At 38.0% G+C, this 16,393-nt stretch overlaps 1 protein-coding gene across 1 annotated transcript in view; it reads left to right on the top strand.

Moving 5' to 3' along the window:
• Positions 1 to 16,393, top strand: part of LOC140305675 (voltage-dependent T-type calcium channel subunit alpha-1I-like) — a 119,164-nt gene that overhangs the window by 32,940 nt on the left and 69,831 nt on the right. Inside the window, exons 4-6 of the mRNA XM_072384632.1 lie at positions 3,259 to 3,418; positions 10,593 to 10,935; positions 12,111 to 12,203. Of these exons, the coding sequence (XP_072240733.1) occupies positions 3,259 to 3,418; positions 10,593 to 10,935; positions 12,111 to 12,203 (596 nt within the window). The remainder of the gene's footprint in view (positions 1 to 3,258; positions 3,419 to 10,592; positions 10,936 to 12,110; positions 12,204 to 16,393) is intronic.

The following is a 16,393-nucleotide window of genomic DNA, read 5'->3' as shown; positions in this document are numbered from 1 at the left end:
AAGGTAACGGTCATCAGCACATTCTCTCTCTGTTGCCATCTTTTCATTTGCATACTGTTTACTCCCTCTTCTAATCTAGTTTTCACTTTCCTCATTTTTTTTTCCCCCTTTGCTCCAAACGTTTTCGCCCATCCATCTGTGGCTGCGCCCATAGACAACTGTAACTGTTTCTAATTATTAAAGTTGCATTTTATTTAAAAGAAACACTCACTTATAAGTTCAGCCAACACTTGACATCAAATAGCCAAACTAATCATATTTTTACATAAAGATATGTTCATATCACTTTTTAAATAGGACCATTTTGAATATTTTCAAATAAATCTCAACCTTGGGTAATAAACAGTCAAAAACTCTTGCTCTTTTTCCTGGCATTTTTTCTATGCCTCCCTGTATATAGCATTTATGGTGTTTCTTTCGTATGTTGTTTGTAAAAAACTGTTGATGAATTGTTGAATTTTCACATTAGGGTGTCTTATTTTATACTCCATCGCTGTAAGCTGCTACTGACTTCAAACAGACTTAATCAGTGTGAGATGTGTGTTTCAACATTCTCAGAGGAAATCACAAGCTCTGTTGTTTAATATCTGGAACCAGTACTGCCTGGGTTAGACTTCCACTGCAGCTTAGCTTAGGGACATTTTGTTAGATTCACATCAGTTAATTTGATTTAACAGGTATTTAGCACGTTTGGTAAGACCCAGTATTCACAGTGGGGCCACAACAAAGTTATAGACAGAGATGCACAAAAAAAGAATATTTTATACATTTCTTTCCATAAAGATGTTTCTCTGACTGGTTCTTAGAGCAAACTATTTTTTATTTAGCTCACACCCAAAGATTGATGAATTATTAACATTAAAAAAAGCAATCTCAGCCATGCATTGTGTTCACCAAAGGTTATGTGGTGCGTTTATACAAAGAGGATGGAAGAGGAAGAAGATTTTTTATTTTTTTGCCAACAAAATGAAAATCTCGTTCAAAGTTGGATTTACTGTATATTCATCATGAGAAATATGAGAAATGTGTATTTTTTGTGACTGGACACATAAAACTAATTTTATAAAAGGCATTTTTGTAATCACTCTTAATAGTGACTCTTTCATGTTACTTTTTCATTGAAATTCATGGTAACTTTATCTGTAAAGGCTGATTTAAGCGTCTCTGTCCTCTGCTTCCTCAAAAATTGGAAGTAATTGGAACATTTAGTGAGATCCCCGAAAGAAGGTCCACGGAGCCCCTGCTCTGTTATCCCTGATTAGTCAGCAAAACACTGCATCAATGCTCAATCTCTTTTACAGATAGAATTTAAGCCCCGGTTAAGTTTAATCACAGAGCTAAAGTGATGGACCGTTTGATCACAATTAGGATGGAGATTAGTGATTTATTGGCTAATTATGATAATACTATGTGTTATACGGAAATGGAGTGTAATTTGTTTAAGTTCAGCATGAGAAAGAGAATGAGACGCTTGAGAATAATTTGGAATAAGATAAAGCCAAAAGTTAGGCGGAAAGATTTAGTTCCTGAAAGAATGTTTGTTTTGTGTTCACAAATGTGTCCTTGTGTAGTTTTTTTTTTCATTTTCTCCAGAAGTGGGTCTCAAGACTCTGTTGTTTCTTCTCACTTTATAGCATTTTACATGCACAAAACAACAGCACATTGCTTTAACACACCCAACACTCCAGCCTCACACAAATAGCTATATTAGGTAAGAAAAGCTCTGTAGGGAACAGGCTTTTGCATTTATGAAGGTGGTAGTTTGAAATGAATCAAGCACGTAAATGTCATTACTGAAACTGAACCTTCCAAACCTCCCAGATCACAACCTGATTAATCAGTGAACACACATCAAAGTTGTTTTTTTTTTTTTTTTTTGTGTTTTCTGGACTGTTCAGTCATTGTTCATGAAAGATGGAACAAAGCATTGTCGATTGAAGTCAGATTCTGGCTTGGATCAAATGTTCTACCACTTGTAATAAATATTTCAAAGAGCTACTTAAATTCTGCTGTTGTTATCTGATCTGATGTTGATGTTATGTTTATGTTTATGCATTTAGCAGACACTTTTATCCAAAGCGACTTACACTGAACTGGTCTTCACCGTCTGACTATACAAATAATTTAAGCAAACAACAATAGAATTTTGTTGGATTAAATATTGAAACCACATCTTGGTTATCACATATCCACCTTTGTGTCAAGAGCTGAAAGTTGTCATTGCAGATCTCTAGAAATGACTGAAATATGTGGCCTTAACAAGCTGGGATGTTGGTTGAGGTAATATATGTCAGTTGTTGATGTGGGTGACCTGAGTTCAACTCCAGCCAAAGACTTGATGTTTTCACCTCGCTGCACCTTGGACATTACAGTTAAAGAATCTTCTACAGAATTTACATTGTTTTTGTTTGCTTTGAATTTTGCTCTCTCTCACTGCTCAGCAAAGTCCAACCAGCAAAACTACCTATTAAAGGGTGGAAAAAAGTTTTACAAAAATTATGTTTTGATCTAAAAATTATTTTGAAACCCTCTCTTTTGGAGTGACATTGTGCCCATTTGGCTGCTCAAATTATATGGTGAATGGACTGCAATTATACAGTGCTTTTCTAATCTAGCTGACCACTCAAAGCTTGTTACATTATTAGCCAAATCCACCCATTCACACACACGCTCACAGCACATCTTACTCTATGCAGTGCTTTTTCCCTATCACACACATATGTACGCATCAGAGGGAAGTCAGGGTTCAGTGTCTTGCCCGAGGACACTTTCATATGTGGTCTGGGGAAGCTGGGAATCAGACCACTGACCTTTGAGCTGGAAGACCACACTTGCTCATGAGCTACAGCCACGCCACAGCTGCACTATTTATGAAAATTGGAAACATGGCTCATAAATGTTGAAATAACAATGGCAACACTTTCTCTGACCAGGCTTTCCACAGCTCGCCAAAAGGTCCACCCAAGATGTTTTACTTGGGATGGATAAAACTATACATTTAAGAACAGCTCCACAAGTGCAGTTTTGTTCCAGGCTCAAGAGGATGCTATGGTACACTTTTAATTTGATTTAATTTGAGGATCAAACGCAGGTATTTACAGCTTTCCTCTCAAAAAGACCATGAAAAAAGACCAAAAAAAAGAAAAGCTCTTTGGCTGCACATACACAGAACTATCCACTGCCTGATTTAAGGTTTAAGATCAACTTAATCACAGTGTGAAGTTTCAACATGAATGTTTCTCCTGTGTCTCCCTGCAGGCATGCGTATCCTGGTGAACCTACTGCTCGACACTCTGCCCATGCTTGGCAACGTCCTCCTGCTCTGCTTTTTCGTCTTCTTCATCTTTGGTATCATCGGGGTGCAGCTGTGGGCAGGGCTGCTGAGGAACCGTTGCTACTCAGAGGAGAACTTCACGCTGTGAGTCACCGCCTGGTCTCTGTGTCAGTGTGTGAAAAAGAGTATGAGACATCGTGAAGCTCAAGAATCAGTGGCATGTCAGTCTGTCTCAGTCCTGTCCACATATTGTCACCTCTGTGCATCTACTTGAAACTGCAACAGTGTTAACATACACTAGTTGTAGCTTGTAAAAAAGTAAGTATTCAAATATCAAAATTTACATTTTAGCTTGAATTTGTGTATTACAGACTAGTGCGTCAGAGTACTTGTGCATGGATATCTGTCACCTTTTCTCTCATTACCTGCCAGTGTAATGTGAAGTCAGTGTGAAGATTAATCACATCATCTCTTCAATTTACTGATATCACCATAGAGAGAGGGAGCTGAAAGCTCCCTCATGCTTCAGTCTCTCAAGTGGTCATATAATGAGACTGACCTCGTTGTGCATCGCCAAGATTTACACAAAGCAAATATAATTAACTCAAAATCAAGTCTTCCACTTCATTAAGAACTGTCACCTCCTTTAACCTCTGCTATGTCAGATCACAGTAAGCATTATTATTTCCAGCTTTAGGGATTTTCAGTTTGTTGTGTTGTTGAAGAAAAAGGCGAAACAAAAAAAGAAAGCGAAAATGGAATAGATAATGATGTTTACCTATTAATAACACTGTGCTGGGTAACTTTTTTGTTCTTTTGGGAATGATGGGAATGATACAGCCAGGTCAGTTAGTTTCTCACTATAATACCAAGGTAACAGTAATGTTTGTAGTGATTTGACTTACATGGGAAAGGAGCAGATCTAACACCCGCAATGGAATACACAGATTTTCTATTTTAAACGTCAGATTCAGGAGTGAAAAAACAAACAGAAAGTGTAGATATCCTCCACAGTGTTCGGTAAACAAAAACAACATGTCTGACTGTTTGCAAATGTTGCAAAAAATACTCAATATAGTGCAACAGATATTACCCCTTCTGGTGTGTTGTGTTGACCTGGAGCTTTAGACTCCAGAGCTACAAGATGATGTGGCTCAGCTGCTAGCTTATCGTCATCTAGAATATCTGTGAAGAAAAGCAAGACAACAGTGCTTAACAAAGGCTTTGTATGATGCTAGCATTATGTCACGCTGTTGTTGTACAAAAATCTGCAATTCTTTTACAGCAGTGATGTTTTGTTTACTTGTGGAACTGCTCAGAGCTGCTCCTTCAGTGAGGAGAACAGCAGCTGCTAAGTTACAGCTGCTAAAATGAAATAAGATAGGATTAAAGATTTGCTCATTATAACACTGTGTTTGAAAGTTTGAAAGTTTTTTTTTTTAAATGGTCTGGGTGATAATGTGATGCTATGGGAGACAGCATGAGCCTACCTTTTTATTTGCTCTCAGAGTGGAGAAAGAGCTGGATATAAACTGAAAAAAAAACTTCTCAAAAGCAAGTTAACATAACACGATGTGACATGATTCACTGAGTGAACACATTGATATAAAAAGAGAAGAAATCCCACTCACGCATCTGGCTACTGACGTTTTCAGCCAGTGATTGGTCAATTTTGGGCAAAACTTTTCAGTAAAGCTTTTTATCTGTGGGATCTGATGATTCCTGAGGTTTCAAATCCTGTGAAGTCAACAAGCATTACAAGCAAAAAAGTGGACAGTAGGAGTGTATCATCCTAAAGTTAATACAGGAAGTGACCTAACTGAAATCCAAGATGAGTTTATGACAATCAGCGTTACAGACATTCATTGTTACAATACATTTTATATTGATTACATTGATGTGAGAAATCAATACTAATGTTTGCTATCAAATTATTAGATTTTTGAGATTTAGTTTTTTTACATTTAGCTTACCTTTCTTTATGCCTCCTTTATAAGAGCCACTGATCCACTTAAAATTCGCCATGGTCGGAGCCATCTAAATAAGCGTGCATTGCAGATTTTGCATTCTGTTGTTTTCTTTTGTGTGCAGTTGTACAGTTGAGCTCTTTGAAGTATGAGTAGCCAAATTTTATCAATAGATATTATCAAATGACATTTTCTTCTAACAGGCAAAGCCTGTCTTATCTGCATTCACTTTTCTTTAGCGCATGAAAAGCCATGAGATCTATCAATAGAAAAGACACACTTACATCCAAGCAATTTTTCAAATACACCTTAGTCATAGTCCTGAAATGCAATCCCTGTTTAGAATCAAGCTTTATAATAACACACAGCAGTGTAATGCAATATAAAATACAGTGAGATAATTCATTTTAAACGTCCCTCATGTCTTTAGTCTGTTTGGTACTGATAATAGGATACCATATGCAATTACTTAAATTGACCTAGATGTGTTGACTTTCCAAGCGATTGGTGGTTTCCTCAAGTTTCCTCAGAGAAATTGCTCTATTTAAAGATAAGTTAATGTTCAACCACTATTCAGTTCACGTTATCTGGTCTAACTACTGGTTATTTTGGAATTAGAAAATATGAAGTGTGCTAAGTGAACACCACATCCTTTTTGCCTACTCTTAATTATTTATTCAAACAATTATAATTTATCTCTAGGAAAATTTGTGGAGCAAACATAAAGTGACCATGTTAATGTGTTCTAGTTACACCTCACTTTTATTCACTATTCAGTTGTATTGGCGACAGTAGGGCAATTTCAGTTCTTTACATTGACAGAAAATAAGATATTACATGTAAAGTAATGATCATATATCAGTCATAAATGAAAACAATTGTATTATTTTCCGTGGTAACCACTAAAGCAAATGGCAAGTCCGAATGAGGAGCTGGAAGTTTAACAGGTGGGGTTTGTACATAAACAGCATATTATGAGTACAGCTTACACCACTGTGGCGTGCCATCGCCTGTGGAAAACAAATTAATAGTCGAGCACTTGATTAGGCTGGTTTTGCTGGGTGGGGTTTGAGCTGGATGGCAGTTTGCATTGCCAAGTCTAGAAAGAAAATAATGATCTGATAAGCAGCATAGGGGTAGGCCATCACCATAGCAACCATGTCATAGATGAGTTGGAGATTGGAGAGGGAAAGCTGTCATGGGTTGCCCTAACCCTAAAACCCTGTGAGTTAAATTCAGTAGTGTCATCGAGTGTCATTAAAACATGCTTCTTTTTTTTTTTGTTCTTTCCTCATTTTGACAGAAAACTGTTAAAAATAATGTGCCGGCTGTAAATCAGACCACATAGTTTCCAAGAACAAAGATACAAGGTATGATATCTATAATATCTCTGGATGGTACCTCTACTGATAAGTGTCCAACATCTTCTCAGGTGTGAAATGACTGATGTCTGTGTACTGGTGAACATAATCACCTTCGTATAGACATACACACCTCATGTGTCCAATCTGATAACGAGCGAGACTGAATGTTGGCTCAGTAACACTCAGAAATGGGGACTTGGTGTTGGTGTGTGCAATGAGAACAAAAGTAAAAGAGGTGGGTGGACTGCTTCAATTTTTTCTGATGTTTACTCACTGTTGCCAGACCTCTGGTTCGCAACGAGAGTCACAGTCAAAATGGTAAGAGTCACAGGTGGTCCCCAGGAAATCGTGTTTAGGAACACAGTTCTGTTCATGCACACAAACAACAGCAATGCAGGCTCCATCTTCCCGACACATATGAAGTGCCAAGTTTAACCCGAATACATAAATTGCCATAGAAACCAGAGATTCGCTGGTCTAATATATGAAATGAGAGTGCTAAACTGAGAGCTAAGAATAGACATTTCTCTTAGTAGTAATGCTAGGTTATCATGAAACTTGATTTAATCTCTGCTAGTTGATGAGCTAATATTCTAATTTATCTCCTATGATAATAATTTGTCAACTTTGCAGTTAAGTTATGTGAGATCAGAGGAAAAACTCAAGAATATTCAAGGTCAGTCACATAGTCATAGATGTACACTAGCTGAATCTTCTGAGTAATTCAAATACCATACATTAGCAAATGAAATTTGTAATTGATGGTCAACCAATTAGTTGCTAGCTGTTTAAGTTATTACCTTTTGAAATAAAAATACAAATAGTGTTTTTACTGATTTGGTTTACGATTGTTGTATGTAGGAAATGTTAATTGTAAAATTGTTTTAGGTTCACAAGGTTCACAATCTACTGAAGTACAGAGTACTCACAAGAGTTCAAGCAGGACAAAAAAGACAGGTGGAATCACCTGTGGTTTTGTAAAAAGTGTGTCTTCACAGTCTGTGGTTGTGTGATAAAACTTCCTGGCCATGCCCATGCTGTTACTGTAGACTTATTTGAGCTTCACATTTTGGCTGGATATTCAAATTTAAAATAGAATTCCCATATTTCAGGGTGGAATATGCCCTTTTAAAAACGCACTTGGTAAAGTTTATATAGCACCTTTCAAGATAAAAATCCCAAAGTGCTTGACCATGAAATACAGGAAACATGAAAAATATAAAAATATAACAACAAAAGCTAATGAAAAGCAAGTTTAGTTTCCAGCCGAGTGTGCTGCACAGCCAGCAGGTCCCGATCACATGACCTCGGGCACCTGTTGGGGATGTATAAACGGGGACGCTGTGCTGCAAAAGTTCTGATGTATTGGTGCTTGTCCATGTACAGCTCTCTCTCTCTCTCTCTCTCTCTCTCTCTCTCTCTCTCTCTCTCTCTGGGGAGCCGGTGCAGTTCAATTAGCAACAGAGTGACTTGAACAGGACTTGAAGCTCTTAAAATTTCCCTGAATGTGACAGTCTTTTTAACAGAGGAAGGTGGTTTGGTCAGTTGAGAAAAAGCCTGCTCTTTGTTAACTCTGCCATGTGTCAGAAAATGATCAACACTGACTCTAAATTGTCAGTGATTGGGCTACAATTTAATGATTGATGTTATTTGCAAAGAACTGAGAAGTGCGAAGTCTATTTGTCTTTCTGTCACTACATAAAGGCCTTCACGTATGATACAACCACAAAATCTGCACAAATGAAAACTTACTGACCAAATACTGTGTTGCTTCAAGTTGCTCTTTATGTTCTGGAAAACTTAAACTGACACAAAATAGCTTATTTGGGTGTCACGGCATCATACATGTGCTTTGTGAGGCACATTTTTTGTTTGTTGTTTTTTTTTTTTTTTTATCGTGCGCCACAATTTCACATCATTTAAAAAAAATTTTAATTTTTGTCCAACTCATAGAAGTAAACACACATTGTGGCCTTCACATTGCTGGTCCAGGAACAGGCATTAACTTGGGGAGAAGTGCGCAGCTAGCATCAGTTTGCAGACTGGATAACTGAGCGGCTGCTCTGTACTGGAAACAGCATGAAAACATTCCTTAAAATATCACTTCGTCAAGTCGGTGCTCATGTGCTGCTGACAATATGCCCATGAAATCCCATTAAAAGTAGGCATCGCAGCAAGCTTGCTGGCTTTTTCTCTCATTTGATATAAGACTGACATTCTGGGAACCAGACACTGACACGCCCCTTCATCTGTTTCAGATGGACGTGACCTTTCTGATGTATTTCCTTCTTCCCATTTTTCCGTTTAAAGAGTCTCCATTCACATCTCAATGTTAAAGTATACAAATATTATTTTGTTACTCGAAGCAGGGGACAACATAAAGTGATCGAAATATTTTTAAATTTGCACAATTTGCACCTGAGAGAAAGTAGTCAATTTGTCATCACTCTAAAATGTTTAAGACTGGATTTCCAGCGATGACAAATGAACCAAATTAGAGAAAAGAATTGCAAAACAAAGAAAATCACAATTAATTTTAACAGCTTTGTTTCAGGCTTGGGATACAGTGTGAAATCTTGGCTCGCACTGGCTTTCAGCTTCCAAAAAGTTTGGCAGCTTGTGCTTGGCTGTCTACTGAAAAGAAGGGATGGAAGGATAAAGGTCACATTAAATGGGTGAAATCAGTGATTCAATAGACTGAGCAGTTGGTTTAGATAGCTCTGTGTCAGGCTGGCTTTGTCATCAGTGTAACATAATCAGTCTGATTGCAAGGAAAATGTGCAGAATACAGCCAACTGTGCTGGGTCCGCCACAAAAAGAGCAGAGAATTGTTAACAACAGAAACGATGTCTGGCAAATGGTGTCAGACATCTGGTAGTTTCAGCTTGGTGTGTCAAGTTTAAAGTGTGTCAGTACCCTCTTGCACCTCTGACTCTCTCTATCAGGTGTAATTTTGTTCAATTTTACCATTACAAACATAATCATCTGTCTCTTACTCTCTATTCTTTCATCCACTCGTGTCTCTGTCTGCGATCATTCTGCGCTCAATTCCAATCTCACACCACACAGATGTATGAAATATCCATGAAGGACAAAAGAGTTTTGTTCTCCTTAACATACTAATGACACACTGCTTTGCTCTTTGTATTCCATATCCCTCTACATATGTTTGTGTTTGCGTGGAAGCACGTTGAACTATCACTTTTCCTCTTTCCTCTCCTAATTTTACTTATTCAAGCACTGAGGACTTCATCTTTTTGTGAAGTCCTATACATTGACAGGAAAGTTAGTGTAGCTAGTGTCACAGTCTATGTTTTATCTGTCACAGTTTATGTTTAATCATGTCTTCAGTTATGTTCTAGTCATGTTTTTCCCCTGCCACCTCGGTTCACTCAAGTCACCTGGCTCATTGTTCACAGCTGCACCTCATTCACTGATCACTCCCTCCACAGTATTTAGTCTTCTGGTTTCCTTTCAGTCATTGCAGAATCCTTACCTCACTATCCCTCCATGCTTCGCCACAGAGATAAGTCTGGTCCTGCTTCCTGAGTACTGTTTCTTTGTTTATTCTTGTTTTGTATTACAGTCTTGGTTTTTTTGTCATAGTTAAGTATTTTGATCCGGCCCTGCCACGCCTTTTGTTCTTGTCTTTTGCTCCCTGCTTGTGGAATAAACCCTTTTTGTGAACAAAAAGAACTGCATCTGGGTCCTACCTCTCCGAACCGTGACAGCTAGTGTAATCTTGTTTAAGGATTTTAACCATTTAACACAGTCAATATCTCAAAGTTCACTTTCAAAGACTTCAAAATGTGTCCTGTATTGTTTTCATGTGTTTTTTTTTTTTTTTATCTTATTTGATAACCCATTTTACTTATTTCACTTTCAGTCATGAGCTCACTTCTTTTTCTTTTTTTTGTACCATTGAACATTTAAATTTTTAGTCCTGTATCAGCTAGTGCTAATCGTCATCCCTCTCAATACCTCCAGCACTACGGGTATCAGCCTCCCTCGCCCATATTATATGGCAGATGAGGATGACGAGCGGCCTTTCATCTGTTCCCTACCTGTCGACAACGGCATCATGTCCTGCTCAGATGTACCGACCCGCCGCGAAGGAGGCAGGCCATGCTGCCTGGATAAAGATGATGTCCTATACCGCCAGTCACTCGGTCTGAGCCCCGAACCTCTGAGTAATGGCAGCATCAGTGTAGCAGGGTTGTGTGTCAACTGGAACCAGTACTACACAAGGTGTCATACTGGAAGCAGCAACCCGCACAAAGGTGCCATCAACTTTGATAACATCGCCTATGCCTGGATTGTCATCTTTCAGGTGGGTGTTCCAGTAAAAATTGTACAGTTTAAGCAGAAAACCAACCAAAATGCATGCGAGTATATGATGGAGCTTCTTGGCTAAAGTTTTTTTGCAGACAAAATGAGTAAGAAAACACTTTTGACATTATGTAATTACACAGAAAGGTCATATTATCTTTGGAAAATGCACTTTTGAATAAGACCAGACGGTTCACTCTTCCATAATTATTTAGCTCTGTACACCACCACAAAGGACTTAGAATGATCCAATTGAGATGTGATTATAATGGAGACTTTCAAAAATACTGCTTTAATCATTTTATTAAAAACTGTTCTTTACTTGGTAGGCTCAAAAGTATTTTTCATAACTGCCTTAAAACCAGAACTGATTGAAATCAACAAATGTTGTTTCCTGCTTTAAGGTACTTTCTGAAGCTTTAGAAAAACACTTATTTGAGGGTCTCTCTGTCATCAGTTTTGTCTCCAGCAACTGAAAAGAATGGTCATGTGACTGATTTGGTCAGTATAAGATAAGAAATGTATATCTATCTGACTTAAAAAGGTCTTCTTTTGCTCAAGTGATCTGTACTGTATTAGTTTATTTTGGATTTGGCAGCATTATGCAGATTCTTTAGCTTTGTACACCTGAGCATTCATATGGCTACTTCAGTCATTTAATTAATAAAAAAAAAAGGAAAATATTACCAATAATATATTGGTAATATGTGGAATAATTTAACGTTTACCTACGTTACACTGGAAATGGAAAACAGCCTGGCTCTGTAGAAATGTATCATCACCAAAATAGCACGATAATCATGATGTATTAAACCAGGTTTAAAAACAATTTTGCCATTTTACTGGGGATTATGAGTATCAGTTTTTTTGGCAGGCAACCAGTGAAGGCTCTCCAGTAATTCCTTGCCCAGCTAAAAGTCAACAGCATAACCCTTCTGGATGTTGTTATCTTTAGACGGAGCAGACCAAGCTGTTATGCCTGTTTCTGGCCATATATAGAGCAAAGCGAACCAGCCACTCACTGTAGACATGAAATGTATTTTGATATTTAAATGATGGTATTATGAACAATGGAAAAAAAGATGATATCCCCAAATGTCTATACGTTTGTTTTAGTCCAGTATTTCTGCCAACGTATGTCCTGTGTTTTACTGTTATCTGTCTTCTTGACTGTAGGTGATCACCCTGGAGGGCTGGGTGGAGATCATGTACTATGTGATGGATGCTCATTCCTTCTATAACTTCATCTACTTCATTTTGCTCATAATAGTAAGTCATGGATGGCTATACTTGTGTGTTTAGATAGCATACATTTAATAATCTGTATCTAACAGGTTTTGGTAAAAATAGTGCAGCCTACACAAAATCAAGGCAATAATTTTTTTTATAACTCAGTATAACTGGAAACTTATACCTTGTTAACACGATATCACATGACTATGGAGTAATCCTTTTTTTAAACTTAAAAACAATATTGCTATACTAGCCACGACACATGCTTTGTCTCTTTTCTCAGCTGTCTTTCTGTTTCTCAACTGCATGCAGACCTTTATGCTCACACACACACACACACACACATACAGACACACAAACTATTAGTGTCACAGTGAGAGCTGAGCTCAAATCTCTGAGGAATCCCCCTTTGTTCAGATAAAACACTTTTAATTCCGGTCTTTTAGCGTCTTTGTGTGTGCTTTTGTGTGCGAGCGTTGATGTGTATTTTCTTCAATATACTTTTATTTTAGCCCATCGTATGTGTGTAAGTGTTATCATAATGCAGTGACTTTGAACCCTAACAAACCTGGTTGCTGTCTTGTCTTTTTATTACACTTTTAATTGCCCACATTCAGAGTCAGACACAAGTTGTTGGGTTTTTTTTTTTCCACCAACTCTCCCTTCGTAATTACAGTGTCACATCTTCTATTATCCCTCAATCTCCATAAATCTATCAATCTTTCCTCCTTATACTACCCTCAATGAATAAAACAGCTCTACTTCCCCCTTCTCCCTGGTTCATTTTTGCCTCACCCATTGCCCTCTGAGTCTCACTCCTTTTCTATTAGCTCCACCACCTTCTGACTGCCCTCTTACTCTCCTCTGCTGCTTTCATATTTCATCTCCTCTTTCTCACTGAGCTGTACACTTGGCACCATTCATGTATCTGTCACTCTTCCCTTTATTCTCAGTCAAGCAGAAACACACATACCCTCAGAAACCGGCACACATTGATATTTATTCACACGTACACACACCCTCATGTTGATGCCCACACACACACAAAAAAAGGACACATACCCTTGCTCCTTCTCAGATTTGCTGTTGGACATTATCCTTCACATCAAGCCCCTAAAATTGCCTCACTACAGACAATTTGTGAGATAATGGTTGTCTTTTGATGTGGAAACATTGCTGATGAATGTTTGAGGGAGGAGAAGGGAAAGTGAAGAAATAACCGAAGGCAAGAATAAGGGTTTGTTGGAAAAAAAAAGAAAAGGGATAAAAGATGTGAGAAAACAGTGGGAAGCGAAATAGGTATGGAAAGTGGGAAGAGATGGCAAGAAAGCGTAAAGGGGCAGGTGATGAAGTGGGAAGGATGGATGGGAAGGGGACTGATGGATCAATGAAGAGAGTAGACCACGAGGTGGTGGTGACTGACTGGACTGTCTGCATGAAATCAGACAGAGGACTGGAGGACGAATGAGCGGAAGCGAGCACTCTCTTTGATGTTAAATGAAATGTTATTAATTTGAGTGAATCTCGCGGCATGTCCTCTAGGCTCACATGGTTTGAGCAGACATGCTGATCACAGGATCAGGTTTAGCAGTGTCATACAGTACCGTGCATGCCAAATCTTCCTTTAATATTACATCAAGGCAAATGGAGGCAGGGAAATATGTATAATGTATGTTTCAGAGACAGGCATTTACACATCTTTTATGAGGCAAACTAAAATGTAATAATAATCATACAAATTGAGATTGAGAGGACTAAAGTCATCTAATGAAAAGAGGAAACAGACAAAAGAACATAACAGTCTAATGCAAGAGGCCTAACACATGTTCTACAAACTTATGTGTTCGTATGCAAGTCATTCAAGTCCAGTACATTAAACTATTTGAAGTTTTGCTGTGGATTTCAGAAAGAGATCACACAGTGTACCAAGAAGTTTGGAGTGTGTAGTGGTTAAATTTTTCACCTTTTCACAAAAATTACTACCAGGCAGACCATCCCCTTTTAACTCACCCCTCCCCTTGTATCCCCTTATTATCTATACATATATTCCTTAAAATTTAATGGGAAAGCTAACGATAGCAGTGCCTATTGCTGGGGTGAAGTTTTTCAATCCAAAAATGCATTTGTTCACATTAAACACTACAGGATACAATCTATATATCAGACGGAATTACAGACCTAACAAATAACAGTGGTATCGAGGCATAAACTACATGACTAGAAATGTATCACAAGTATTGTGTTTTCCCTTGGTTTCAATTAGTGAGTTGAAAAAGATAAAGGTAAGCACCATAGATGGATTTTCCTCCCCGTAGTCGTTGCATATGTCTTTTCCTTTTGTCAGATTTGTCACAGCCTGTTTTAAAGCTTGTCCCAGAAATGGACTTAGCTAAGTAATTTAGGTAATTTACTATTCAGATGGTAAAAGTTCTGTTCAAATCCTAGCTTGTCTCACTGACAGACAGATGGAGAGTTTTAATCATGTTTCGTAGAATTATGCATGATACAGAGCTCCAAAGGATGGAAGGCAGTAAGCAATAGCAGACCAGAGAGAAAAGAAGCATGAAGGGAAGGAGAGAGATGTTTAGATGCTTTGACAGTTTCGCTCACATAACATTCATGCAGATCAAGTGTGGTAAATTGAACTGAGATAGAGAGGTAGAGTCAGATGAGGAGTAAGTGATATGAATGAGTGCTAGAAGGGCACTAGATGATGACAAGAGAGAGTAACAAATGGAAAGATAGATGAAAATAGGTGTGATAAAGATGGGGGGAGATATTTATATAGTGTTTTATAGTATTTGTACAGTCCTGAAGGAGTAGAATTATAATCTGTATGTGGAAAATAGCTTGATGCTATTCAATTAAAATCAAGCATCCAGAAGTGACATCCTCAACCTATGTTACAGAGCCTGTCTATGATAAGCCTCTTGGTTCAACATGGTTTAATCCCCGAATTTGCTCTCAGTTATGCCTGTAATCTGCATACAAGCATATCTTATCATTAATTTCAACTTTCCACTGCACATCCATAGTAAATACTGACAGCAATTTTATTTAAAGTTTCAAGATGCACATACAATAATCTTGCAAGGACAGAGTTGATTTGGTTACAACTCAAGTTTGCTACTGTATTTATACCAAGAGTAGCATGTTTTCTTATATATATTTTTTTTAAGTACACCTGCTAAAAGAATATAAGCCTTTCCCACTGTGTGATGTTGTGGTTTAAAGCATACTGGAAGCAGGGATAAAGCATACTGGAAGTGTCTATCTAAGTGTGTCACTCACAGAAAATGAACTTCCTTGCTTCCTTGTCAAAATATTGATCAGTGCAGCTTTAACGTTTGGGACATATAATCAATTGTTCCTCTGTCATTTACACGTTTTCTCTCCTCCAGAGTGACTCTGCTGCAAACACTAAAAATATAAAGACACACACACACACATTCATTATAGTCTAACTGCATTTCAGCAGCTCCTACAGAGTGTGAGTATAAATATTTGATGGGACCGGCAAGGGTGCTGAATGGGTGCTGCGACCCACTGCCTTCTTTTCAGTCCACAAGTCGTGAAAAGCTGGTGTGAAAACCAACCAGTCTGACCATGATTCACTACTTTGAATCAATAAAGAACTGCTTTATACTCAAAACACACTCCTGTACACTTTGCATACATTTACTCATAAGCTTTGGGAGAGCTGGGAAGCTTTATTAGGCTTTCAGTCACTATTGATCAAAGCCAAGACTACACCTGCCCCTCCCCTGCCTTATTGCTTTCACTCTCCTCACCTTTTCCTATGTCAGCTCTGGGGTGACCTTGACCTTTTTTCTTTTTTTTTTCCCCCTCTCTCCTTCTATATCCATTATCCTGCCGAATCTCACAGAAAGTGAGCGTAAAACCTCAAACGTGTAGAGCAGCAAAACAGTATAGACTTCAGCTTTCCACACACATTTGAAAAATATCAAATCTAAGACGGGGCTGCATGAACATTTTTTTTTTATATTTTCTTTGATGCAGTGACATTTAGGAACAGTTCTATTTTTTAATCAAAAAGAATCCTTGTGCAAATTATGAAAACAGACAGAAAATTGTCAGGAAATTATTTTATTCTTAATATCCTTCTTATCCTTTTCCTCTCTGACTTTCAGTTCAACCCTTGGGTACTTGAGCCCCACCAAGCAATCAGTATTCATGCTGAATGATGTTACTCATGAGTTTTGGTT

The sequence above is a fragment of the Leuresthes tenuis genome, unplaced genomic scaffold (assembly GCF_036924035.1).
Source record: "Leuresthes tenuis unplaced genomic scaffold, fLeuTen1.0.hap1 SCAF_4, whole genome shotgun sequence".
In the NCBI taxonomy this organism is placed as follows: domain Eukaryota; kingdom Metazoa; phylum Chordata; class Actinopteri; order Atheriniformes; family Atherinopsidae; genus Leuresthes; species Leuresthes tenuis.
Note: the sequence above shows the minus strand (reverse complement) of the source record. Positions and strands in the feature narration are given on the sequence as shown.